General features: G+C 37.1%; 1 protein-coding gene and 1 long non-coding RNA gene across 4 annotated transcripts in view; one reads left to right on the top strand and one right to left on the bottom strand.

Moving 5' to 3' along the window:
• Positions 1-28: 28 nt before the first annotated feature.
• Positions 29-25,578, top strand: IRAK4 (interleukin 1 receptor associated kinase 4). 3 transcript variants are annotated; one of them, XM_019419094.2, is made up of 12 exons: positions 29-185; positions 6,564-6,733; positions 9,510-9,655; positions 10,472-10,654; positions 11,146-11,306; positions 12,220-12,284; positions 15,003-15,117; positions 15,512-15,621; positions 19,782-19,965; positions 20,823-20,885; positions 24,724-24,882; positions 25,007-25,578. In XM_019419094.2, the coding sequence occupies exons 2-12, from the start codon at positions 6,573-6,575 to the stop codon at positions 25,040-25,042; spliced, it is 1,383 nt and encodes a 460-aa protein (XP_019274639.1). In that variant the 5' UTR covers positions 29-185; positions 6,564-6,572; the 3' UTR covers positions 25,043-25,578. The 3 variants fall into 3 exon arrangements, with proteins under 3 accessions (XP_019274639.1, XP_019274641.1, XP_053750565.1); XM_019419096.2 differs by lacking the exon at positions 29-185 and adding an exon at positions 566-673; XM_053894590.1 differs by lacking the exons at positions 29-185; positions 9,510-9,655 and having other exon boundaries at positions 6,619-6,733.
• The window catches only part of LOC128774898 (uncharacterized), a 23,475-nt gene continuing 20,526 nt past the window's right edge, over positions 24,887-27,835 (bottom strand). Inside the window, exon 2 of the long non-coding RNA XR_008419397.1 lies at positions 24,887-26,779. This is a non-coding gene — a long non-coding RNA (uncharacterized LOC128774898). The remainder of the gene's footprint in view (positions 26,780-27,835) is intronic.

Here is a 27,835-nt window from a genome sequence, read left to right as displayed (position 1 = left end):
GCCGGGACTTGCAAAGAGGAGGGGCGGGGTTTGGACGTGGGCGGGGTCTCGGGCTGGAACTAACAGGTGGGACCCTCCCCGCTCCGCTGCTGTTCCAAGCTCGGGTTGCCTCTCAGCCGGCTCAGCTGGGCGGTGCCCCGGCCGCCCAGGCGCCCCAGCCTCCCTGGCGCCCCGCTACTGGGCAGGTAAGGGATTCCCGCCGTGCGCGCCTTCTTCACAGGTCGTCCAAGATCTGTGCTCCGGCCTCCATCCCTCTGCCGCAAGGTTGTTGAGGGACGGTTTCGGAAGGAAAATAGCAAAGTGAGAAAAGTCAGAGAGGAAGTAGTTTGTGTGCGCACAGCTTGCTCCAGGCTAAAAACTTGGGTGGGTTCCCGAGGATCAAAAAGTGAATAGAACCTGGGGAGGAGCCCGGGGCGTGGAGAGGCGTCACCAAGTTCATTGTGTGGCTGTGTCAGACCTCGCGTCCTGTTTCTCAACACCCAGGCGTTGTGTTGCGGGAACCAATTTACGAAATGAATCTCTTTTCCCGAGAACCAGGAAGTAAGGCCAGCCCCGGGCAGAGATGCTCGTGGCATGGAAAGCATTCTGGGCCTCCACAAGATTCTAATTAACTTGTCACTCTGGCTTCCAAGTTTCCAGGAAATTAGAAAGTGAAGAGGGCTGTCAGGATCAGGTAAGTACATAATCAAATGGGAAAAGTATACCTGACAGCCTGGAGCAAGAGAGATAACAAAGGGATAAAAAGCAGACCCTGAGAAAGCGAGAAAATGCCATTTAAAATGGAAACAGCTGTATTTGTGCTTGAAAAACTTACTGCCCAAGGAGCCCTAAGAGTGGAGAATATTAAAGCCAGCCTTTCCCCTTTCTAAGGGTAATCCTTGAAGAGATCGGTCAGAAAGTTCATTATCTCTTTTATTCTCTCAAGCTGAGCACTCATTTGAAGTTTGCTTTCAGCGTGTCCAATCCAAGCTCCTGATCCTGCGCGCCAAACTTGCACCTTACAGTCTTCTCCATCCTAGTAAATGTCGGGAAACGTTCAGGCCAAAAATCTTGGTGCAATCTCCTTGCCCTTCATATCAGCACATAGGATTCTATTTGCTCTACTTCAGAAAATATACAGCATCCTAAGACTTTGCACCTTTTCTGCTACCACCCAAGCCACCAGCACCTCCCACCTGGATTGTTGGTGTACTACTAATTGGTCACTCCCTGCCTCTCCACTCTTACTCCAATAGCCTTTATTCTCAGCAGCAGCCCCAGTGTCCTGTCACGTCTTACGTGAATATAGAGTATATGTCTCCATTCTCAAAGCCTCCACTGTCTTCTCACTCAGAGGATAAACAAAATCAATACAAAGGCTATAGGCTCTAGCCTACCTCTCTCATCTAATCTGCTACTTTCCTGCTCCTTCCTCTCCAGACTTAGCATCTCCTTGCTGTTCTCAGTGGGCCCACTCCAGACCTTTACATTTAGTATTCCTTTTGTCCCCAAGCTTCTCCCACAGGTATCCCAATGTCTGACTTTCCCATTTCTTCAGACCTTTAATCACATGGCACTTTTTTACTGAGGCCTACTCTGACTACCCTCTTTAAAAATGAAACCCCTTCTCTATTTTTGTCCGCACTATGTAGCATAGTATAGAGTTTATTTGCTTATTGCCTGTCTTCCTCTGTTAAAAATATAAGCTCCATGAGTTCAATTATTTTTTTCATATTTTCCTAATGTTTTATCTCTAGGAACTTAGATCAGTGTCCAGCACAAAGTAGACTTCAGTCTACTTTATTTATTTTAGCATTCTGAAATATTCAATATTTCAGCCTGCTTGGGATTCTCTCTCTCTCCCTCTCTTCTCTGCCTCAAAATAAATAAATAAACTTAAAAAAACTAAATTAAATTTTTAAAATCAGTCTTTCATCCAACACAACTATTTTGAGTAGCTGCTAAAGCTCAATTTGGTTGGGTCCCTGCTTAGGAAAGCACACCATCTAGAAGAGAAGGCAGACACATTAAACAATAAAATATGATAATTGTTATGCTGGAAGAGTGACTGGTGACAGTTTGGAGCAAAGGAGATGATTATCAGGGGAAGCCAATAGTGCCTTTTGCATTGAGCTTGAAGAAATCCTAGGCATTTACCTGGTTGTCCTCAAGGTGATTGGGCAGTTATTTTACTGAGCCCTAAATGAATTCACCTTCTGCTTCACCAAAAAATAACGTTGTGTGAGAATTCTCCCTCTCCCTTCAAATATGTCTGTATCCAAACCTCTGCTTCCTCTTTTCAAGATTTGGAAGAATCTTCCTTCTATTCAAGGCTACATCTTCACCTATACTCTATTCACTATCCCTTTTTGTATCTTCAACCAGGCTTAACTCTAAAAGCAAATCTTAAACCAGCAGTTTCCAGGATGTTGTTGGTGTCCCCAAGCCTCTTTCAAGAGGTTTGTAGGGTCAAAATCACTTATGAGTAAAAGATTGATTCAGAATGCAATGAACTTTAATGAAACAAAGTTCATTGATATGGTTTAGGAAATTATCTTTTATCAAGGTTCACTATAGTGTCAAAGAGAAAAATCTACTACTTTGTGAAAAGGCTATTAAAATACTGTTTCCAGCTATGTGTCTGTGTGAAGTTGGATTTTCTTCATATATGTCAACCAAATCAATATATTGCAGCAGATTACATGGAAAAGCTGATATGAGAATCCAGCTGTCTTCTATTAAGTTGAACATTAAAGACATTTACAAAACTGTAAAATAATATCACACTTTTATTTATTTTGGAAAATGTATTTTTATCAAAATATGTATGCTACCATGTAATATATTCATTATTTTTAATCAGTTAATGAATAAGTAATCTTTAAAGTTCTCAATGTCAGTTTCTAGGAAGGTAAATATTGATAGATCTAACCAACATAAACAAAAACTCTTTGGAGTCCACAGAAATTTTTAAGAGTGTAAAGGGTACCAAGACCAAATTTGAGAACAGATGCCTTCTGTCTCTGTCTCTGTGTCTCCTTCCCTTCAAACCCAGATTTCTTGGAAAATGCACTTTTATCATTCACTCACTGCTCTATAAAAACTGTTCTTAAGTCATCCAGTTTCCAAATCTAACACACCCATCAGTATTTATCAGACCTCTCTGGGTCTTTTATACCAACCTATCCCCTATTCTAGAAATCTCTGATATGCTATTGTCTTAGTTTTTTTTCTTACCTCCATGGCTAATCAATACTTTTTAAAGGTTCTTCTTTCTCTTCATTTCTTCATATTCTATATGTTCCTAATAGGCGACCTCATATTTACTTGTTTCTTCAACCAACAATTTACTTGTGAACATTTGAGAATGCTCATACACTGAGCATTCTTTACTTAAACCTCTCTCCTAAGCTCCAGACCATATATCTAGCTACTTAGTGCCAAATCCCCTAGATGGTGCCAGAGGTAGATATTTCACATTTAACATGACCATGAACACTTCATTTCCTCTATCATCTTACTGCCCAAGCCAAAAAACCAGGAATCAACTTCTGGATTTCCCTCACTCTCCTCTCCCTCTAATATCTGATGTGTCGTTAAATTATTTCGATTTGGCCTCCTAAATCTTTGAGTCTTTTTTTCCCTCCATTCCTCAACTTTTTTCAGACTTTCATTTCTGCTGACCTAGATTATTGCAAAGTCTTCAAACTGGTCTCTTTATCTCAATATACATCCCTTCAAATTTTTTTATCCAGGAGAATCCACTTAACCAAATAAGATCTCATGACACCTTTCTTTAAAATCCTGAAATGGCTTCCTGATAACTTTTAGTAGAAAGCTTAAACTCCTTGTCTGAATATCTGAGGTGCATGATGATTTGGCCCTGCCTACCTCTCCAGCCTCTTCTCTTACTACTTAATGACATGCATCCCATGCTCCAGCCATAGCAAACTCCTTGCCTGAGCCTAATCCATGTTCTCCCTGCTATTCCTACTGCTTGGAATTTCCTTTTAGGTTTATCCTCATTCCTTTTCACTCATCCTTCTAATCTCCCACCCCACCTAAATCTGTCTTGATATATTTCCTTTAGACTGCTTTGGCTTGATGCTCCTTCACTGGGCCTCCACACCCTGCACACCCCTCTTGTAACATTTATCATTCACTCTTTGTATCCCCTGCTGGACTGAGAAACTTGAAAACAAAGATTTTTCTCCTCTCTGTAGCTCCCATCACTTAGTACAAAGCCTGACATGTTTGTTTCTAATTTTTTTTAAGGTTTATTTATTTTTGAGAGAGAGACAGAGAGACAGAGCATCAGTGGGGGAGGGGCAGAAAGAGAGTGAGACACAGAATCTGAAGCAGGCTCCAGGTTCCAAGCTGTCAACACAGAGCCTGACATGGGGCTCAAACTCAGGAACCCGCGAGATCATGACCTGAGCCAAAGTTGGACCCTTAACCAACTGAGCCACCCGGGCACCCCCAAAGCCTGACATGTTATTTGAACATATGAATATATGAAAGGATATGTCTTGTCTTTATAGAAAAGAGAATGACTCAAACAATGCATTGAGTTATAGAAGCAAGGACATATGGAATGAATTTTGGAGTAAGATACAGATTCATGTACAACTCTTCATTTACTACCTTTGTGAAGTAAAGATGTTAAAATTGTCTTCATCACTGTAAGGGTTAAGTGAAATATATGAATTACTTAGCATGGTACTAGACAACAAATTCATTCATTTCTAACATTTATCTGCAATATATACCACGTGCTAGTCACTAGTTTTATATTAGTGAATGAAAGAGCATAGTCCCTGAACTCATGGAGCTTATAATCTGATGGGGGAGGCAGGTACTAAACAAATAAATACATGATTACAGTTACATTGTGCAGTGATCAAAGACAGTTAGGTTGAAGGCAGATAGACCTACTTAGATGCCATGGTCAAAGAAGGCCAAAGAGAAGAGAATATAAATATAGAGGCCTAGGATCAGGGAGACATTTGCTTCTTACTCTTTTATAGCTTCTGAATTTTGTACCACGTGAATATATTTTTTACTCCAAAATTTAATTATAGTACATCTTAATGTTAAAAATATAAGAGGATGGGGCGCCTGGGTGACTCATTCGGTTGGGCCTCCAACTTCGGCTTAGGTCATGATCTCGCAGTACGTGGGTTCGAGCCCCACGTCGGGCTCTGTGCTGACAGCATGGAGCCTGGAACCTGCTTCAGATTCTGTGTCTCCCTGTCTCTCTGCTCCTCCCCTGCTCATGCTGTGTCTCTCTCTCTCAAAAATAAGTAAACATTAAAAATTTTTAAAAATATATATATACGGGGGAAGCAGGAAAATAATTGACAGAAGAATATCTAAATCTCTCTGTCTTGATGAATTAGAAGGAAAGGTTGCTACTTGCTAAAAATGAGAGGCATAGAGATCAAATAAAACCACATGGAAAGAGGGTAAGTTATGAAATAGTCACTAAGGACAATAAGCTGAGAGAAGACAAGTAATAGGATTAACAGCAGTGTTGAAGGCCCCATGGAGAAGGGGTCCCCATTAGTTTGTATTCATACCAGTCCGCTCAGTTACCAGGTTCTCTTAGGTATATTCAGCAATGCTGTTGTACCAGTAAAATTGTGAAATCTATCCCTGGCTGATGCTCTCTAGGGTGCAGTGGCAAAAGAAAAAGGGGAATAAGGAAATAAAGGTTTGCTCTAGAGTGTAAAGTGGTGAACCACAGGGTTTGGCTTAGTAGGGAATGAATTATGATCAGATAGGTCTGCTGAATTCAAATAATGTGGAGCATTTGAAAAAGAGATATTATAGAAAAAGTTGACTATTTGCCGTATCTTTTAATGCTACTCAGATTATTTCAGGACTTTTTTTTTTTTTTTACTTCTACCAAAGAGTGGTGGTAAATGTTTCATAGTAAATAAATACTGATTGAGAAAAATATTTTAAATTAAAAAATAAATCTCTGGGGGCGCCTAGGTGGCTCACTCGGTGAAGCGTCCGACTTCGGCTCAGGTCATGATCTCACGGTTTGTGAGCTCGAGCCCCACGTCAGGCTCTGTGCTGACAGCTCAGAGCCTGGAACCGGCTTTGGACTCTGTGTCTCCTCTCTCTGCCTCTCTGCCTCTCATGCTCTGTCTCTGTCTCTCTCAAAAATAAATAAACATTTAAAAAAAATTAAAAATAAATAAATAAATAAATAAATCTCTGTTATTTAATAGATTTGATGCCTGAATATATTCACAGGAATTTTTCTGAAAAAGTAAATTTTTTACTCCTTTGGATAAATTATACTTGGGAAATATCAGTGTCAGAAAAAAATTCTTCCATTTTTTATTGATAATTATAGGTAGAGAAAGTAAGTAAGAACAGAGGACAATTAAACAAATAAACCACAATTTTAATTTCTTCTTAGGATATCAGTTAGTTGACTTTGGAGTGTTCCTTTATTATGGTGTAATCAGTTGCCAACATTTCATATGCTGTAGAAAAATGTGATTTATAAGCTTACAGATGTCATCACTAAAACTACTGTAAAATTTTAATGAGAATTTTCCATATTTTAGGAAGAAAAGATGAATAAACCCATAACATCTTCAACATATGTGCGCTCCCTCAATGTTGGACTAATCAGGAAGCTGTCAGATTTTATTGATCCTCAAGAAGGATGGAAGAAGTTAGCGGTAGCTATTAAAAAACCATCTGGTGATGATAGATACAATCAGTTTCACATAAGGTAACCTATAAAATTATCTTCCTTTTTAAATTCTTACATCACAATCTAGAATGATGAATAGATGTAAATACTGTCTAATGTTGCAATTCAGAAAGTAAAACTCTCTTTTTCCTCTCTGTGTGTGTATGATTTTTTTATTCCTTCTCCATTATGTTAGCTTGGCTAGTATTGTGATCTTGCAAATAAGTTTTTGGGTTAGAATCAAGATTCCTACTTTTACTATAGTTTTCTGTTTAGCAAGCTGAGAACAGTTCCCTCTGCCTCACACTTGTCATTTCCAGATTGAACATAGGATATTATAAGCATCTCTAGTAAAATTCTAAGTGTATAAATCTCTACTCCACCTTACCAGTGTACTTTGGGAGTTCTTCAAATTGACATTTTAAAGTTGCTTATAAATGTACACATCTATAAACAGAATTTTAGTTCTTAGGCAGGATTTTTCAACACTATCTTCAGATAATTTCATTCTTTGTCTACTTATGTCTGCTTGATTTATTGTAAAATACAAGTACAGATTTTATTTTTGAAGCTGTTACTTCAGCTCAAACCTACATCAAAATCTGTCTTTCGAGGTAAGAGGAAAAGACATTAATTTATGATTTTCAGCATTAACCTAATAAAGATCCGAAAACTTTAACTTCTATCTTAGTCCTTCTAGGAAGTGTTTCCTCATATGAAGGATAAGCACTTTAAGTTACTTGAAAGAAGTTTAAGATTAAACCTTGAAAAGCAACTTTCAAAGATAGTTTACTGATATACTATTAAAACCTTCTGGGGGCGCCTGGTGGCTCAGTCGGTTAAGCGGCCGACTTCGGCTCAGGTCATGATTTCGCTGTCAGTGAGTTCGAGCCCTGCATTGGGCTCTGTGCTGACAGCTCAGAGCCTGGAGCCTGTTTCGGATTCTGTGTCTCCCTCTCTCTGACCCTCCCCCGTTCATGCTCTGTCTCTCTCTGTCTCAAAAATAAATAAACGTTAAAAAATTAAAAAAAAAAAAAAAAAAAACCTGGAGAATGGTTGAGGCGGGGGGGGGGAGGGGGGGCGGAGAAAAAGCTCTTCTCTACAGATTAATGGTAACAAATAATTATTGAAAAAATGATAGAAAAGTTACCAATTTACAACCACCAATGAATAATTGCTTCATGCAAGACTCATCAGTGATGCTAAAACGACAAGATGAAAAGTTGTCAATGAACAAGATCTGCATAAGATTTCAAAGTATTATCCACAGGTTACTTATGAATTATGAAGGGTAATGGTGCTTTTACAAAGAAAAAATCTGAAGTACACCTCCTTAACCGAGTAATCAAACTTTGGGTCACTAATAATGGTACAGACTGCATTATGTGCCCTCTGGATGTGATACAGTGGGAAGAACATATTGTCACCTATGTAGTGTTCTTACCCAACATTTTTAACCTAAATTTAATCATGAGGAAGTAGTCAGACAAATCTAGACTGTGAGACATTGTACAAGGTGTCTGGCTTACACTGTAAAGCCTGTGTGCATACACATGTGCTCACATGCACACACATACAGGTAAAGGGAGAGGGCAAGAACACAAGTGTGACAAAGTGTTATCAACTGGTCAATTAGTGCTTCTAGGTGAAGGGCAAATGGTTGTTCATGGTATTATTCTTTCAACTTTTATGTAGGTTTGAAATTTTTCAATGTAAAAAATTTGGAGGAAAACCAGAAAAATTGTTACATTTTTAAGTGTTAGTTTCCAAACTAATTTTTAAAGAAATAAGAACAAAAAACTGACCTGTTTTTCCTTAATTTGACTAAAATGTAATTAAGATCAAAGGAATAATTCTCCAAGTTTATGTATAGTATTGTATTTCATTAAACAGGAAGGTTTATTGAAAATCATATGGCTGGGGGTGCCTGAAGAGCTTAACTGGTTGAGCATCCAACTTCAGCTCAGGCTATGATCTCATGGTTAGTGAGTTAGAGCCCCGCATCGGGCTTACTGCTGTCAGCACAGAGCCTGCTTCGAATCCTCTGTCCTCTCTGTCTGCCTTTCTCTTTTTCTCTCTCTCTCAAAAATAAACATTAAAAAAAAATTTAAGGGGCGCCTGGGTGGCTCAGCTGGTTAAATGTCTGACTTCGGCTTGGGTCATGATCTCATGGTTTGTGAGTTTAAGCCCCATGTCAGGCTCTGTGCTGACAGCTAGGAGCCTGGAGCCTCCTTCGGATTCTGTGTCTCCCTCTCTCTCTCTGCGCCTCCCCAATTCACACTCTGTCTCTCAAAAATAAATAAACATTAAAAAAATTTTTTTTTTTAAACTCATATGGCTAGCAGAGTTATTAAATCGGGTAGGGAAGAAATATAGCTTAGCAGGTTGAAAGCAGACCCTTATGTCAAGTGAGATCTAAATTTGGATCTCAATTTAGATACAGTTTTTTGGCTGTGTGGCTATGGGCTGGTTATTTTACCTCTTTATGCTTTGCTTTCTCATTCATGATTAGTACTACATTTGTAGTATCTTTGAGAATTAAATGAGTTTATGTGGGTGCATCCCATGGCCCACTGAGCAGATACTCAGTAAGTACTCAATATATGCTAACCTATAGTATAATCACCTTCAGCATCTTTTTCCTTTCTGCCTATCTTCCCAGTTCTCTGTAATTCTGGCTGGTTCTTCTGCTGCCCCTTTCCTTTAATACTATAGGAGATGGTATGGGCCAGACAAGGGCATGAGGGAATAATTCCTATTTTCATGTTAAGCCTATTTACATACTAATTTTGTTTCTTTGTTGCTTGCTTTTAAGGAGATTTGAAGCATTACTTCAAACTGGAAAAAGCCCCACTTGTGAATTACTGTTTGACTGGGGTACCACAAATTGCACAGTTGGTGATCTTGTGGATCTTTTGGTCCAAAATGAGTTTTTTGCCCCAGCAAGTCTTTTGCTACCAGGTAAACTTGAGCATGAGTAGGGCATCAACGATTAGGGTGCAAAGGCAAGTGGCAGAAATGGGAACATGTCTTCTTACTTGGACTTTTTTCTCCTAGTAGATGAACTTTACATTTGAGACTCCTTTTCATTCTTTCCACCCTCCCCAACTCAAAAAGCACCCCAGACATAGGGCACTCTGGACTTGCTGGTAAGGAGAAGGAGGCCTTGTGACTGGGCCTGAGCCCACCATTCAAGTCAGGTAGTTTTGTGCCAGTAGGAAGTGTAGAAGGATGAAAATTAGTTTTGGGGTGTTTTTTGTTGGTTGGTTGGTTTTGTTTGTTTGTTTTTAGCTCTTGATTTTCTTTACCTTTAACCTCCACCCTCATGGGACTCTGTGATCATGATACCCTTACATTGTATTCTGGTGGGTTACTGTCTAGATGCCTTCCTAATAGCCTTATTTCCCTTTGATGCTATTTATACTAGCAGTTGTCACTTTTCAGTGTGCAATAGAATCCCTTGGGGTTCTTGTTAAACAGGTAGCTTCCTGGTTGTATCAGAATGCTTGACTTGGGTTAAGGTCTATGTTTTTAAACAAGCACTTCAGTGCTCTGATGTAGGTGGCTCATAGACTTTTTGAAAACATCGCCTTACCCTCTCTAATCACCTTAACCCCAAACTCACAAATTCATACTAGGTAGCTTATCATGTGTGCTGTGAGAAAATGGAGTTGACATGTGGAAACTGAAGTGATGTCAAAGGAACCAAGTTCCTAGTTTAACTTTTGGACAAACACTTTTCCGTATTGAAGAACAACTTGTAACTTCATTTGGCAGATGCTGTTCCCCAAACTGTTAATACACTACCTGCTAAAGAAGCTGTAACAGTTCCTCAGAAAGAATTGCCTCTCTGTGGCAAAGACAGGACATTTGTGTTGCCTGTGCAGGATCTTGAACAAAACTATGTGCCCCCTGACTCCTCAAGTCCAGAAAATACAAGTTTAGCAGAGAGTGATACACGTAAGTAACATGTACAGTGCTTTCCCCTGGCGGGTTTGTCATTAAGCCCATCCCTGCTTTGAAATAAATCTCTCCTTTTGTTTGTGCACACTGGCAATAGCTCTTTGGTTGGTTTTCTTTTTTTCCCTCCTGACCTATTAAGCACCATCTTCATTGTATTAGTGTGTTCTCAGTGAGTACAGTCAACAGAATATACAAACAACCATAGAAATATGAAAAAAATGTATAAATATTTACATAACTTGAAAAGGTCATTTTGTAAAGAAAATAAGTGACTAGAGTTTTGGGTGGAGGACCACCAAACAGAATTCTCAAGATAAAACTTAAATTTTTAGTTTAAAATACAGCTTTACTCTCTCCTATCCTGTCTAATCCAAAGTTTAAATATTTGTGTATACATGAAATAATCAAGTTGAGAAAACACTGAAGTTATTAAAACCAATATCCTTTTTATTGAAGCGCTTTTTTTTCTTATTTCATTGACATTATAGGTTTTCACAGCTTTTCATTTTATGAATTGAAGAATGTCACAAATAACTTTGATGAAAGGCCCATTTCTGTTGGTGGCAACAAGATGGGAGAGGGCGGGTTTGGAGTTGTGTATAAAGGCTGCGTGAACAACAAAACTGTAGCAGTGAAGAAGCTTGCAGCAGTAAGTTACATGTTTAGGAGTAAAAAGAATTAAAGGAAAAAGTTGCTTCCTAGGGTGCTCTATCTTAAGCTTTAAATAAGTTCTTAGGAAATACATTATTTCAGAGCATATTTTCTTTAAACATCTTCTAAGCTGGTGGTTCTGAACACTTAAAATTTTGTTGAAAGCTATGGATCCTGTCCCTACAAAAATGTAGTGATGGGCATACACATATAATTGTATATATAATTTTGGAAGAATCATAAAGTTGAGAAGCCCTGTTCTACATAGTGCTTTTATGCATAATCAGGATTAAAATGGGAAGACACTAAGAGAACTTTGTAAAAATAACTTTCTTATGTTACTGTTCTCATTTAAAAATGAAGTTTAAAAATTACACAATAAGAAAAAAGATTGAAAAAATTCTTGTCTAGATCCCTCATTCCCATTGCTACTAGAGTGTTCAGCATGTAGTTGATTTGTTATATTATAAATCTGTTATTATGTTTTAGAAATATCCATATAATACATATTTATATGATAAAAATAGTCACCCATTGTCATATACAGTACAAATACTTTTGCAGGTTCTGTTCTTCTTTTTGCCTTCAAATTTGCTTATATTTTCTGACAGCAAATTTTTTCTTCAGAATGTTTATACAATGAAGTCCCGCATTATTTCATTTTGTTCCTACAGTAACTGAGACTTATATGGTTATATGGTTTTTAAGGTTTTTCTCCTTCTGCTAACTAGCCATAGGACCTTGAACAAATCAGTAATATTTCCAGCTCTCGGTTACTCTACAGAAGGGAGAGAATAATGCCTTACTATTTTAAAGAAAGCAAGATCAGCCAGGCAATCACTTGTGCCTCCTTCTAGCTTTAGGAGCCTTAAGGTTATCATGTTGTATTATATTACATATTATTTTTTCAGATGGTTGACATTAGTACTGAAGAACTGAAACAGCAGTTTGATCAAGAAATAGAAGTTATGGCAAAGTAAGTTAATTTGACAGTGTGGTATAATGGAAAAGAGCAGGACAAGAAGCAGGGGGCCTGGTTTCTTACCCAGAGTATGCCATGAACTAGTGATATTTTCAGATATGTAAAATTAAAATAAAGGGTTCAGATTAGAGGAATTGAGAGAATTTTGACTCTATAATTCTGTGGCTGCATATGCTTATATGCCTGTAGATAAAACAGCAGTTATTATTTTAAATCATAGCAAAGTTACAAAGGGTTTCAAATATCTTCCATTATCCTCTGCTGCTCCCAAAATTCATGACAGATAAATTATAGAGATATAAAAAAAAAAAAGTATAGAATAATAGGCCCTTAGATATCTTAACAACCCTAAACCAGGAAAAAGTTATATGCCAGAATGCTTAGAAAACTTTGACCCAGTATGCTTGAAAATTTTTGGGAGTCTTCAGGAAGAATAAGGGAAACAAATCAGGAAATTATTCTAATAATTGTAGTGCAGTGTATTTTATGTGTGTGGCCTCATTTAATCCTCATAAAGGTTATTGTAACCTCCCTACCTTTTTTTTTTTTTTTCATTGAGATTTAGAAACATTAAGTAACTTGCCCGAGGCCACATAGCCAGTAAAAATCAGATCTGCCTTTCATATTCGGATCTGATTCCAGAGCTTGACCTTTTTTCTTTTTATTTTTTTTAAATGTATTTTTTAATATTGAAATGTAATTGACATACAGCGTTCTATTAGTTTCAGGTGTACAACATACCGATTCGGCAGTTCTCTACATTACTCAGTGCTCACCACCATAAGTGTAGTCACCCTCAGTCACTATACAATCCTAATGAGATTTACCAGTTTACACTCAGTTACACCCATTGCTATAAATTACCGATTCTAGTTGCTTAACCTCAAGAAAGAAAGAACAGACTGGAATTAATTCAGTGACAGTAAAAATAATGCATACTGATTTAAAAAAAAAAAAAAAACCTCTTTCAGGATTTTGTTCCCCCTACTCTAACACCCACTCTCCAATCCTAAAAGTAATTTGTCCAAAGTAGATAATCTACGAAATACAGGAATATATATTTACAATAATAAAAATCATCCCTTAAATATATCACTCAGAGATAACCATGACTAATATTTTGATGTACTTGCCTCATGATGTGTGTATACGATTTTCCCATGTCATTAAAAATAATTTTAAAACATTTTGTTATCATACATTAATTTCAAGGTATTATATGTTCATTATTTGGCATATATGATGATTATATTTTATTTAACCATTACCCTACTAGGTTAATTTCTAATTTTCAACATTACAAATTAAAGCTCCATTAAATCTTGTTGTACATAAATCTTTAAATGCAGCTCTGCATATTTCATCAGGTAGAGTCCTAGAAGAATTACTCATTCAGAATTCATGAGCTTCTTAAAAACTTTTCAAGTACATGTCCAAATGGCTTTATAAATAGTGATTTATACTCCTGCCAGCAATGTATTACAATGTCAAATTTCACCTTTACCTCACCACCGTTGAATATTATCACTGTTTTTTAACAAGTACCAATTTTTGGATCTTACTAGCAAAATAACCCTGGCCAAGTTTCTTAACTGTCTATTCATTAGTTTTCTCATCTATAAAATGGGATAATAGTGTTTACTTCATTAAGTTATTGTGAGAATTCAATAAAACAAAGCAGGTAAATCATTTACTGCAGTGCCTTGTATATAGTATAAAGTCATCAAATGTTGCCAACTCATTTTAAAAATGTGCCAGTTTGGTGGAAAATAGAGCACTTATTGTTTTAATTTGTACTTAAAATATTTATGAGGACAGACTGATTTCAAATTAAAGTCTGATTTGAAATAATGAAATGTCAGAATTTTAGATGATACTGAATCAAAATGAGTAAGCACGTGGATGGAATGTTATCATGTTCTAAGTATATTTCTAGGCTCTCATGTATTTGCTCATTCAATTCTCAGAGCATCCGTGTTACATAATCGGTATTACTATCCACATCTGGTAAAGTTGCTGAAGTTCAGTGAGGTTGTTAACCTGTTAACTGTTAATTTGGCCTATAGGTCAAATATCCAGAGGGTGGTGAAGCTAGGCTTTAAACTTAGGACTTTGCCCACTTCTCTTTCTACTTTGCCTTGGAAACCTAAGGTTTTGTTATGTTTCAGCTCTCTTTAGTTTTATTCAAGTATATAAAGAAACTCAAATTAGGTTATAAATAACATATCATTAAAGATCAGAAATGTGTAAATTAAATGTGGTTAAAGATCACACGTCTATAAATCAGTGCTTTGGATGTGTTAAAAAGTTCTTGAAAAGATTGTCATACCAGTTTTAGCAGACTTGTTGAAATCTTGCCTGTACTATCATTGAAAATTGTGCTACGCAAAGGTAAATATCAACCCAAGTCCTTAACTAAACTGTCACAAGTTCCAAAGTTCTAAAGTATTGAGCTTTTACTATAAAGTGGAAAAAGGGGTTGCTCCTAATGTTGATCAGTATTGTCTGAAAGAACTGTTTGCAGAAAATTATAAGCAGTTGTAATAAATATACATACTATAAACATACATATTATAATATAATGATACATAGCATATCAATATTTTCTTACTCCTTTTTTTCTGTTAAAGTTCCAAATTGAATAACCTTCAACCTACAGCTGAATGTATGTATGTATCATAATAATTTTGAGTGCAAAATTATTTGTCATAGGTGTCAACATGAAAACTTAGTAGAACTACTTGGTTTCTCAAGTGACGGAGATGACCTCTGCTTAGTGTATGTTTACATGCCCAATGGCTCATTGCTGGACAGGCTGTCCTGCTTGGTAAGATATTTGTTCATCATATTGCTTGGCTTTCTGTTTATGTGTTGGAATATGAATATTCACTTTGTGACAAGGTTATTTGAACCACATTAATCTTAATATTTTTCTTGTTCTTTGAAAATTATACAGCTGATAGGTAAACAACTGGGATTGCCATTCTATTAGGTAATAATCTTAAACATAAAATTATCAGTCAAGACTAGTCTTTGAAGATGCTCTTATATATTTTTATTGTCAAATAAGAAATGGTAACTCCGGTTTGATCTTATTTAGAGATTATTTTTGAACAGTTTTTAAAAATTGCAATTCTAAATCTGGGTGATATGATATCATTTTCAGCAGTTGCTGAGAAAGTTGTTCTTTTTTTTAATGGGTTGCTTTCTTACTTTATAAGGATGATACTCCACCACTTTCTTGGCATATGAGATGCAAGATTGCTCAGGGTGCAGCTACTGGCATCAGTTTTTTACATGAAAACCATCATATTCATAGAGACATTAAAAGGTAAATGCTACTCTTAAAAAGCTTTTGGAGAACTATCTTTAAAAAATAACTTGCTCTAGGGGCGCCTGGGTGGCTCAGTTGGTTGAGTGTCCGACTTCAGCTCAGGTCATGATCTCGCGGTTTCTGAGTTCAAGCCTCGGGTCAGGCTCTGTGCTGACAGCTCGGAGCCTGGAGCCTGCTCCCATTCTGTGTCTCTCTCTCTCTCTCTCTCTCTCTCTCTGCCCCTCCCCTGATCATGCTCTGTCCCTCTCTCTCTGTCAAATATAAACAAACATTAAAAAAATTTTTTTTTAAAGAATAACTTGCTCTCACTCTTTCAATTCATATTCATATGCATGTCTTAACTTATGGCACCCCATGAAAGGTCTTCTCATTAAGATGTTCTGTAATTTCCTTTATTACAAACCCAATGATCTATTTTTAGTGCTCATCCTACATGGCCTTTTTTTTTTTAATAGCATGGCATTTTGTTTTTCTTGACCACTTTTACCTTGTCAAAATTATTTTCGAGGTCACCATTATTTTCTGAATCACTTTCATCCTCCATGGGTGCATTTCAGGTCTCTTTCTTCTTACATAAGTAACAAATATTAATTGAGCACCTACCATATGGTAGGCACTGAAGATAATATATTTAGCAAAAGTAGCACTTGTTGCATTTGACATCAGACAAATGATCACAAGATCATAAAAAACTTTAGTGTGCAGTATACAGTATTTAATATAAATATTAGTATAAAGAAGTGTTCTCTGAGGATGTGATATTTTAGCAGAGATCCAAAGAATGAGTGGGAAATAAATGGGCTCAAGTTGAGGGTGGCTAAAGAAGGTAGGGAAAACAGCATTCTGCATTTGTGAAACCAATGTTGAGAGGGAGCATGCGGTCATGATGAATTAATTACAGGAAGTGAAATGAACACAGTTATAACTGAAGTGCAGAAATGGAAGGAATGATTGATACAAGATAAATTTATAGAAATCAGCAAGGAGCTAAACCCTGTAGGATTTAATAGACTAAGGTAAGGACTTTACTTTTATCATCAAATAACCAGATGCCGTTGAAGAATTATAAGTAGGAATGTGGCCTCATGTTTAAGTTTTGAGAAGGTCACTTTGACTCTCAGTGTAGAGAACAGTTTGTAAGAAGGGAGAGTTAGGCTTTCACAGAAGTCTTGGTGATAGCTGTTCATATCAAAAGAAGTGAGCAGATTTGAGAGATTTAAGATAGCAGAACCTGCTGATATCTTGGCTGCAGAGGGGTCAGGAAGAGGGACATATCAGGAATGACTCCTGGATTTGTAGCTTCCTGAATTGCATTCTGGGATGATGTGTGGAAGAGGACCAGGTTGAGGGTTGAGAATATGAATTCTCTTTTGTACATGTTATGTTTAAGATTCTCTTAAGATATAGAAGTAGAGATGTTAAACAGACAATGTGATATACAGATTTGGACCTGAAAGAAGTCTGAGCTGAAGACATTAAATTTGTGCATTACTTGCATGTAGGCGATAATTGAAGACCTGTCATATGATTGTATTCACTTAAGGAGAGATAGAGATTAAGAAAAGGTCCCAAGATTTAGTCCTAAGGAACTTTAAGACTTAATGGCCAACTAGAAGAGCATGATCCCTAAGAAATCTAAGAAAATAGGCATAGAAAGGTAAGATGAGAACCAGGAAAGTGTGGTATCCGTGAAAATAAGGAAAGAGAGCATTTCCTAGGAAGTATTAGTCAAAAATATCAGTTGCTTTCTGGAAGTCAGGATGAGGATTGAAAATAACCATTTGATTAGTGCCCTGAAGGTCATTAGTATCTTTACAGAGCTCTGTTTCCACACGTAGCAATTGGGCAGAATTCAGCTTGTAGTTGAGGAGAGAGAAAGCTGGAGAACTGAGATGTGAGTGTAGACAAGTCTTTTAAGACATTTGGATAGTGGGGGCGCCTGGGTGGCTCAGTCGGTTAAGTGGCCGACCTCGGCTCAGGTCATGATCTCACGGTCCGTGAGTTCGAGCCCCGCGTCGGGCTCTGTGCTGACAGCTCAGAGCCTGAAGCCTGTTTCAGATTCTGTGTCTCCCTCTCTCTGACCCTCCCCCGTTCATGCTCTGTCTCTCTCTGTCTCAAAAATAAATAAACGTTAAAAAAATTTAAAAAAAAAAAAAAAAGACATTTGGATAGTGAAGAATGATCGCTGAAAATAATATGTCACTCAGGAAACCTTTTTTTTTAGATGGTGAAGACTAAAGCATGCTTTTATGCCTATGGGAAGAGGGAGATGATAAAGTAGAAGAAAGAAGAAGATAATTTATAGAGTAAGGTTCCTGAGAATTTAGGATGGAGTCCAGATAGAGGGATCAAGCTTGGATGACAGGACAGGCACTCTCTCTCATCCCTTACATATTGGTGCATTTCCTCATGTTCTCACCTCCTGTCTCTTCTGTTCTCACAACGTATTCTTGCTGACTGACATTATATTGACTTCACCTACTATCTATTTGTGGGTGACTCTATCATCATCCGTATCATCAGCCTCCAATCCTATATTTTCAGTATCTCCAGGCCAAAAATACCTCACCTGGATGTCCCACAGCAGCCTCCAAGTTAACATGTCAGAAATCAAGTTCATTTTCTCTTCCAAACCAGTCTTCCTCCTATATTCTCTTCCTGATTAAATGAAGTCACTATTCATCCTGTCTCCCAGCTAGTCTTTCTCATTCCTCGTATCAGACTAATTACAAAGTTCCTTTGAACATGCCTCAAACTTTTCAGCTCCTTTTCACCCACAGTGTTCTTTATCTAGACTCTATCTCTTATTTTATTACAAGCTTTCATGGTCAGCCTTTAACCAGTCTGTACCAGTTCTCTTCCATTCACTACTACATTGGCCAGGTAGTGTTCCTAAAAATGAGGTGTAATAGCACTAATTCATTACTAGGAAACTTTCACTGGCGTCCTGCTATCACAGAATGAAGTTCATATTCTCTCCATGTTCCATGGTCACCAGCTTCTTGAAATTGATCACATGCTTTTGTTTTCATCACTATGTACGTGTTGCTCCATTTGCCAAAATACCTTTTCCCCTCATTTAACCATCACCTTCTAACAATCCTTTAATCACACTGTTTACCCTGTCTTTAGAATTTTCTCCAGTTCTTCCAGGCATTTAGTTGTTCTCTCAGCATTTTGTACATAACATCACCATTGTGGAATATTTTTTGGATTTTTAAAATTAGGTATATACCTTTGTCACGGACAAGATTTGAAAACTCCCCCTCTATGCAGCACTGAGATCAAATACTATTATACATAGCAAGTCCTTGATAAAGTTTTATTGAATGTGAGTATGTGTGTATGAGTGAATGTGTGTAATGAATGAATGAAGACCTTTTAGCCATGTTCTTTCCTCTTTGAAAGTTATCAGATAGTACAAAAAAAGAGAGAGAGGGAGAGAATAATACCTGAACCTAATATAATACTTCATGTTAACTATACTGGAATTAAAATTAAAAACTTAAAAAAAAAGAATAAAGAGATGAATAATTAAGATACTTTGTTTGGAAATTTGTTCTTAAATGAGTTGGGAAATGTTAGGAAAGGAATTTAAGACTGGAGCTATAGGAGACTGAGGGATATTTTCCCAAAATAAATTATTTGTGAAACAATGAAATTATCTCTTACTAATGTGGACAGTTTTATTTCATTTATATTCTTCTAAAATTGTTCCTCAAGAAACAAAAAGGAAAAAGAAGACAATTATTTCTCTTTAGCTTCAATCTGAAGTCTAGATTTGTTTACACAAATTTCAGGCTTTTATGATGTGTATTATAAAATAGTCTACTCTGGGGGCGCCTGGGTGGCTCAGTCGGTTAAGCGTCCGACTTCGGCTCAGGTCACGATCTCGCGGTATGTGAGTTCGAGCCCCGCGTCAGGCTCTGTGCTGACTGCTCAGAGCCTGGAGCCTGTTTCAGATTCTGTGTCTCCCTCTCTCTCTGCCCCTCCCCCGTTCATGCTCTGTCTCTCTCTGTCTCAAAAATAAATAAACGTTAAAAAAAAAAATTTTTTTTTTAAATAGTCTACTCTGTAAATATGTATATATGTTCATACACCTGACTGTTTGACTTGCTTGAAAAGAAAAATATTATTTTCTTCAAACTTTATTTCAGTGCAAATATCTTACTAGATGAAGACTTTACAGCCAAAATATCAGACTTTGGGCTTGCACGGGCTTCTGAGAAGTTTGCCCAAACAGTCATGACTAGCAGAATTGTGGGAACAACAGCTTATATGGCACCTGAGGCTTTACGAGGAGAAATAACACCCAAATCTGACATATACAGCTTTGGTGTGGTAAGTTTCACATATATAATTCGTAACAATAATCATTCTGGCTATAACTGTGAAGTTGAAGTAGAATATTTTGAACACACCTGTCTTTCTTAGCCCTCTTATGTAAGTATGTATATTGTTTACTTTAACCTTTAGTTAAATGAGAAAGTCATAAAAGCTTCTCCAAATTTGTAAACTTTTAAATTGGTTTCTGAAGTTACTGTAAGAAATGACTTTTTTAGCACACTATCCTCACAAATTAGTATGAAGCTTAAATTAGTGCATAAAGCAAATCATATACAGCATGTATTTTACTGTCAGTTTTTAAATGAAATATTTTTTAACAGATGTACACTTTGGCATTTTCTGATCTACTGGTCTGTTCCTAATAACTTTTAATATGGAGTGAGTGGAAATGGTTGGAGAAATTAGGTGCTACGTCATCTTATTTTTGCACGTATGTTTCCTATATGGAAATTTAACTTCATAGCACCGTGTTGTTAAGGCACAGAGTTGTAGGATAGGCCTAAACTTTAGAAAATAATATTCTAAAAGCCAGAGACAATTATTCTTGTGAAGAATCCCCTGCAAGACAGGGGACAGAATGTCTAGAATACATAGTGAGTGGAGCTGATTGTTTAGTAAGTTGACAATCGAAAAGTACTGCTTGTGGGGATTGCTGGAACCCAAGGTTTCTGTGAGGGAATGATGGTGAGAAATGACCACAGCTCATGTCCTTTCTGCTTTAATGCCTGAAAGGCATAATGCAATGTGTGGAAATGATTAATCAGATTTCATAATCAAGATCCATATTCTGTCTAGTTTCTATATGTTGTCTTGAGTGTTACAGCAATGGATCTTTTTTTTTGTCTTCATAGGTTTTATTAGAAATAATAACTGGACTTCCAGCTGTAGATGAATACCGTGAACCTCAGTTATTGGTAATTGAAAGACTCGTTTTTTCCAGTCCTTTTCTTTTGCATTTATAATCTAAATTTGTATGGGTAAGTTTGGCATCTAGATATGTCACTTTCTATTGGCAATTTTTCCATTGGCAATTACCCAGTGGCATATGGAAAAAGCATAACAGACTTCTAATCTCAGCTCTGCCATGAAGGATTTGTGAAGCTTGGTAAAGTCACTTATATATTCTATGTTCTGGTTTCTTTGTGGGTAATATCAGAATAGAACTATATAATCTTTTGAGTCTTCTCCAGTATTTTTGTTGTTGTTGTTGTTACTTTCAGGATGATTACTAACAGACTTTTCAGCTCAGAGAGAAAAAACAATATTGCTTCCTTTCACATTTGTATCAGAATAGAATTACTGGTAAAATTTGCTATCTATTTCTATTATGGAGTATTTTATTTTTATTTTATTTATTTGTTTGTTTATTTTTTATTTGAGGGAGAGAGAGCAAGAAAGTGTGAATTGGAGTGAGGGGCAGAGGGAGAGAGAGAGAGGGAGGGAGAGAGAGAGGGAGAATCTTAAACAGGCACAACACTCAACACAGAGCCCAATGTGGGGCTCAATCCCACTACCCTGGGATCATGACTTGAGCCAAAATCAAGAGTCGGACGCTCAACCAACTGAGCCACCTAGGCACCGCTATGAAGTATTTTAATTATAAAATTATGATAGAAAACATTACCTGTGTATTATATTCGGCATTCGTTGGCAATTGCATAAATAGACTAACTGAATGCTAAAGTTATGAGAAAATTATGCCTTGCCCCTTTTTTCCCCCATATAGTAAATTTTAAGAAGTTAGAGGGTCTTTTTATAAAATTAAATATTTACAAAAATCTTTTGTAAACTAAAGATTACAGAAATACTATCATGTATAAGCTTTTCTTAAAATTAAATATCTACGCTGACTTTCTTCCAATTTATGTGTTCTAATGAGACAAACCAGTGTGAAAAATTCAGATAATACATGAATAACAGATTATTTCCCTATGGAGATTAGAAAGTCAAAAGCTATGTTTGCTCAAGAGTTTGGTGTCATACTCTTTTAATAAAAGCCATAAGTATGATATCTATATGTTATAATATTGTTACTGGTGTCCCTTAATAAAAAGTACATTATAAAGCTTTCCATGGTTTCCTGGATATGTACTATTCCGGTATTATATATTATATAACATTTCGCATTAAGGTATATTTACAGAACTTAATATTATTGTGAAAAGTTATTATTTGTATAATATATATTTATATTATTATCTACATAATAATTATATCTTATATATAATATATAGCTATATATAGCTATATATATGTTATTATAGTGTATGTACATTACTTACTGTGTGTTGGACATCAGGAAGGAAGCCTCAGCTGCAGATACAATGTTTTGGAACCATTAGTGTCCAAGTGTAGATAAAGCTTTGGGTGTGGATGGGATTATATAGAGAAAGTGTGTAAATTAAAAATACAGGGGTGCCTGGGTTACTCAATGGGTTAAGTGTGCGACTTCAGCCCAGGTCATGATCTGAGCTTCGTGGGTTTGAGCCCTGCATCAGGCTCTGTGCTGACAGCTCAGAGCCTGGAGCCTGCTTCAGATTCTGTGTCTCCCTCTCTCTCTGCCCCTCCCCTGCTTGTACTTTGTCTCTCTGTCTCCCAAAAATAAATAAACATTAAAAAAAAATTTTTTTTTTAAAAACCGTACAGTTGGGGTGTCTGTGTGGCTCAGTTGGTTAAGCACCTGACTTCAGCTCAGGTCATAATCTCATGGTTCATGGGTTCAAGCCCCACGTCGGGCTCTGTACTGACAGCTCAGAGCCTGGAGCCTGCTTCGGATTTTGTGTCTCCCTCTGTCTTTGCCCCTCCCCAACTAGTGCTCTCTGTCTCTCAAAAATAAATAAATGTTTAAAAATTAAAAATAAATAAATAAAAATACAAGACAGTTAAAAAAAACTAAAACAACTCTCCTTTTTTTTTTTTTTTTTTACTGTGTAATTTATACTTTTAAGCAAAGCCTACCTGTCTAAAAGCCTAAATCCTTTTCCCTCAGACTTTTTCTCCTTTAATATATTATGAAAGACTCAAACCTTTGGTTTGAGTAAGGATGAAATACAGAAAACACACAATCCATCTCAGTCCTAAGCTTTATGCATGATCATATAATAATGAAAATCATAAAACTTCAGGGAAGTTTATACCCTTTTACTTACTCTTAAGGTGTGAATGCAAGATGACCATAAAGTAGTAAGATTTTATTACAAATATAACAAAAAGGGAGTGAGTGATCCTTGAAAGAACCTTTACATCACTAGATTCTGCCATCACCCAAATGCTTTCAAAATTCTTTTTTTTTTTTTAATGTGTATTTATTTATTTATTTTGAGAGAGAGAGATGGAGAGCAGCAGAGGGGCAGAGAGAGAGAGGGAGAGAATCCCAATCAGGCTCCACACTGTCAGCACAGACCCCGAAACAGGGCTCAAACCCATGAACCATGAGATCATGAACTAAGCCGAAACCAAGAGTCAGAAGCTTAACTGAGCCACCCAGGCGCCCCTTAAAATTCTTCTGGAAGAGTTTCTGGAGGGTTTACAACAGACCTCACATAAGTAGTCTTTTCCATGATAATAGTTTCCTAGGGCTGCTGTAAGAAATTGGGACATAGGGGCGCCTGGGTGGCTTGGTCGGTTGAGCGTCTGACTTCGGCTCAGGTCATGATCTCACGGTCCGTGAGTTCGAGCCCCGTGTCGGGCTCTGTGCTGACAGCTCAGAGCCTGGAGCCTGTTTCAGATTCTGTGTCTCCCTCTCTGTCTGCTCCTCCCCTGTTCATGCTCTGTCTCTCTCTGTCTCAAAAATAAATAAATGTTAAAAAATATATATATATATTAAAAAAAAAAAAAGAAATTGGGACATAAAATAACAAATTTATTCTTTCATAGTTCTGTAAGCAAGAAATCTGAAATCAAGGGGCTGTCAGGGCCATATTCCCTCTGGAGGCTCCAGAGGAGATTCTTGCCTTGCCCCTTCCAGCTTCTAATGGCTGCTGGCATTCCTTGACTTGAGGCCACATCATTCATTTCTGCCTCTGTGGTCACACTGTCTTCTCTGTGTCTGTTTTCTTCTCTTCTCTGTCTCTTCTACAGATGCTCGTCATTGGATTTAGGGCCCACGTGGATAACCTAGGATGATCTCATCTCAAGATGCTTAATGACATCTGCAAAGACCTTTTCTTCAATAAAGTCATAAGCATAGATTCTGGGGATTAGGACTTGGACATACTGTTTTCAGGGCCATCACTTGACCCACTACATCATCCTAGTTCTATGTCTCTCTCCCTATACAGTACTTTTTTATCATGGCCCTGTCCCCTTTTTCCTTCTACCTCTTTATCTTTGATTCAATAATTTGAGTACCTATAGACAAGTGTGCCTGTCCAGGGAGGAGGATTTTGGGTCCAGAAATTGGAATTGCATTATCAGAAGCACATCAAGAAGCAAATCACCTTGGGCTAGCAGCCTAGTAAATGCTGCCAATGGGAACATGAGCGCAATTAGCTCAGCAACAGAAATACAAAAATTAGAAGGCAAATGGCCGAAAGTATCTAAAAGGTATGTATGTACCTAGGTATGAATAGATGTATAAATAGACAAATAGGGTTTCTCCTGTATGTCTTTAATTCTTAGTAAGGTTATAAAAATAGACAGTAAAATAAGAGTACATGTTGTTATGAAGTAGATGAAATAAATCCATTTACATTCTGATTTCTCTCACTTTTCTTTGAAACTCCTACTAAAGTTTTAACATTTGTTTTAAAGCTAGATATTAAAGAAGAAATCGAAGATGAAGAAAAGACAATTGAAGATTATATTGATACGAAGATGAATGACATTGATCCCATTTCCATTGAAACCATGTATTCTGTTGCCAGTCAATGCCTGCATGAAAAGAAAAATAAGAGACCAGATATTAAGAAGGTACTGATTTTTTATATTTATTGAAAAAGTGAAGAAGGTAGGGTTCGTCTTTTTTTCCTAAGTGTACATTTCAAACCAACTCTTTAATGCATTTTTTTTGCTGTTTTTTCTGTCTTTATGAAAGGTTCAACAGCTGCTGCAAGAAATGACAGTTTCTTGAAACTTCACTGGAAGACTCTTGGTTTTTTTATATACAGCTATGTAAAACAGTTTTAAACTAAATTTTTGTTATAAACATTCTTTTTTACCTTTAACAAGGCAGCATGGAGCATGGAACCCCCAACATATATATAGAACAACTAAAGTAGAGTCACTATATCGACCCTAATCCCTGGCTTTTTAGTGTCACCCTCAGTTCTTGAGTAATCCCCAAGACCTCGCCTTAGAACCTCACCAAACATGGTTTGAAAACTATAGAATTAGCAACAAAGGGGACTGGACTATAGGGTGAAAAGACCCGAAGCTGAAGCCCCAACTCCACTACTAATTTGCCGTAGAGCTTTGGACAATCCTTTAACAGCTTTGAGCCTTTGTTTTTTCACTGGTAACATTAGGCTAATTATCTACTGTGCTTCTCTGACAGGTAGTCCTGGAAATCCAATGATGCAGACTATGTACAAGCACTTTGTAACATGTAAAGTGATGTAAAATTTAAAGTTTATGTTTATACAATCCAATTACAGTCGTTTGTTTATAGGATCGTGTTCACAGTGTGTTTTTTGAGAGAGAGAGAGAGAGCTTGCATGAGTGGGAGAGGGGCAGAGAGAAAGATAGAGAGAGAATCCCAAGCAGACTTCGCACAGTCAGCACAGAGCCTGACATAGGGCTTGATCTCTCAAACCGGTGACCTCATGATCTGAGCTGAAATCAAGAGTAGGACGCTTAACCAACTGAGCCACCCAGGTGCCCCACAATGTACTATTTTAAGCATTCACCACTAACCAAATATTACCTGATGATATGGTCATTATTAGATTATGTTATATGGCAACATATTCCATAATGAAGGAATTTTGCAGATGTTGGTAAGGCCCCTAATCTGCTGACTTTGAGTATCAACAGAGAGACTGTGCTGGGTAGGCCTGACCTAATAAGATGGTTTCTTACAAGAAGTCTGAGACATTGTCCTGTGGGCCTTGAAGAAGGAAGCTACCGTGTTGTAAGAAGGCCACATTGGCTAAGATCTACTGGTGGCCTTCTAGGCTAAGGGCTACCTTCCAGCTGTTAGCCAGCATAAAAAACTGGGACCTGGGTTGTATAACCACAAGAAACTGAATTCTTCTAGAAAGAGCAACTGTTTTTCGAACCATATTTCTGACCCACTGGTTTGCTAGCTAGCCAACTAAAAATTTTTAATTTTTAATTTCTCTCGTTATGTTCTATGAAAACCACGCAGGTAATAGGAACAATTGATAAATGTTTTGCCTTACTTTTGTCACATATAATTAAGAGAAATTTAAGACATTCTAAAGCATTTATTGCTCTATCCACTTTCTGGTCCTATATAAAATGCTCATAGATCTCAGCTATCTGTAGTCCTTTTTTTTTCACTTTCAAAACACAAGCATACCTCAGAGGTATGAAAGTTCGGTTCCAGACCATCACAATAAAGTAGGTATCACGATAAAGTGAGTCAAATAAATTTTTTGGTTTGCCAATGCATATAAAAGTTATGTTCATTCTATCCTGTAGTTTATTAACTGTGCAATAGCATTATGTCTAAAAAATAATGTACTTACCTTAATTTAAAAATACTTTATTGCTAGAAAAGGCTAACTATCATCTGAGCTCACAGGGAGTTATAATCGTTTTGCTGGTGAAAGGTCTCACCTCCATGTTGATGGCTGCTGACTGATCAGGTGGTGGTTGCTGAAGGTTGGGGTGGCTGTGGCAATTTCTAAAAAGAAGACAACAATGAAGTTTCCCCATTGATTGACTTTTCCTTTCACAAACAATTTCCCTGTAGCATGCAATACTGCTTAATAGCATTTTACCTACAGTAGAATGTCTTCCAAAATTGAAGTCAATCCTCTCAAACCCTTCCACTGCTTTATCAGCTAAGTTGATGTAATATTCTAAATCCTTTGTCGTCATTTCAACAATCTTCACAGCACCTTCATCAGGAGTAGATTCCATTTCAAGAAACCACTTTCTCTGCTCATCCATAAGAAGCAACTCATTTGTTTAAGTTTTATCATGAGATTGTACCATTTCAGTCACAACTTAAGACTCCACTTCTACTCTTGCTCTTTCCATCACAACTGCACTTCCTCCACCAAAGTTTTAAACCTCTCCAAGTCACCCATGAGGGTTGGAGTCAACTTCTTCCAAATGCCTGTTAATATTATTTTGACATCTTCTCATGAATCATAAATGTTTTTAAATGCATCTAGAATGGTAACCCTCTCCAGAAAGTTTTCAGTTTACTTTTCCCAGATCCATCAGAAGAATCTATGGCAGAAGAACCTTATGAAATGTATTTCTTAAATAATAAGACTTGAAAGTCAAAATTACTCCTTGATCCAAGGGCTGCGGGCGTGACTACAACGTTAAGCTCCTTCTACATCACCATCAGAGCTCTTGCATGAATTGTCAATGACCAATGAAATGTCAATATTTTGAAAGGAACCTTTTTTTTCTGAGCAGTATGTCTTAACAGTGGGCTTAAAATATTTAGTAAACACGTTGTAAACAGATGTGCAGTCATCCAGGCTTCATTGGTCCATTTATAGAGCATAAGCAGAGTAGATTTAGTATAATTCTTAAGGGCCCTAGGATTTTTGGAATAGTAAATGAGTACTGGCTTCAACTTCAAGTCACCAGCTACATTAGCTTCCAACAAGTGTCAGCCTGTCGTTTGAAGCTGTGAAGCCAGGCATTGACTTCTCCTCTCTAGCTATGAAAGTCCCGCATGACATCTTCCAAAAGAAGGCTGTTTCCTCTACACTGAAAA

Source organism: Panthera pardus, unplaced genomic scaffold (assembly GCF_024362965.1).
Source record: "Panthera pardus isolate Hobbes unplaced genomic scaffold, ASM2436296v1 HiC_scaffold_6, whole genome shotgun sequence".
Lineage (NCBI taxonomy): Eukaryota > Metazoa > Chordata > Mammalia > Carnivora > Felidae > Panthera > Panthera pardus.
This window is presented reverse-complemented; position numbering and strand designations above follow the sequence as displayed.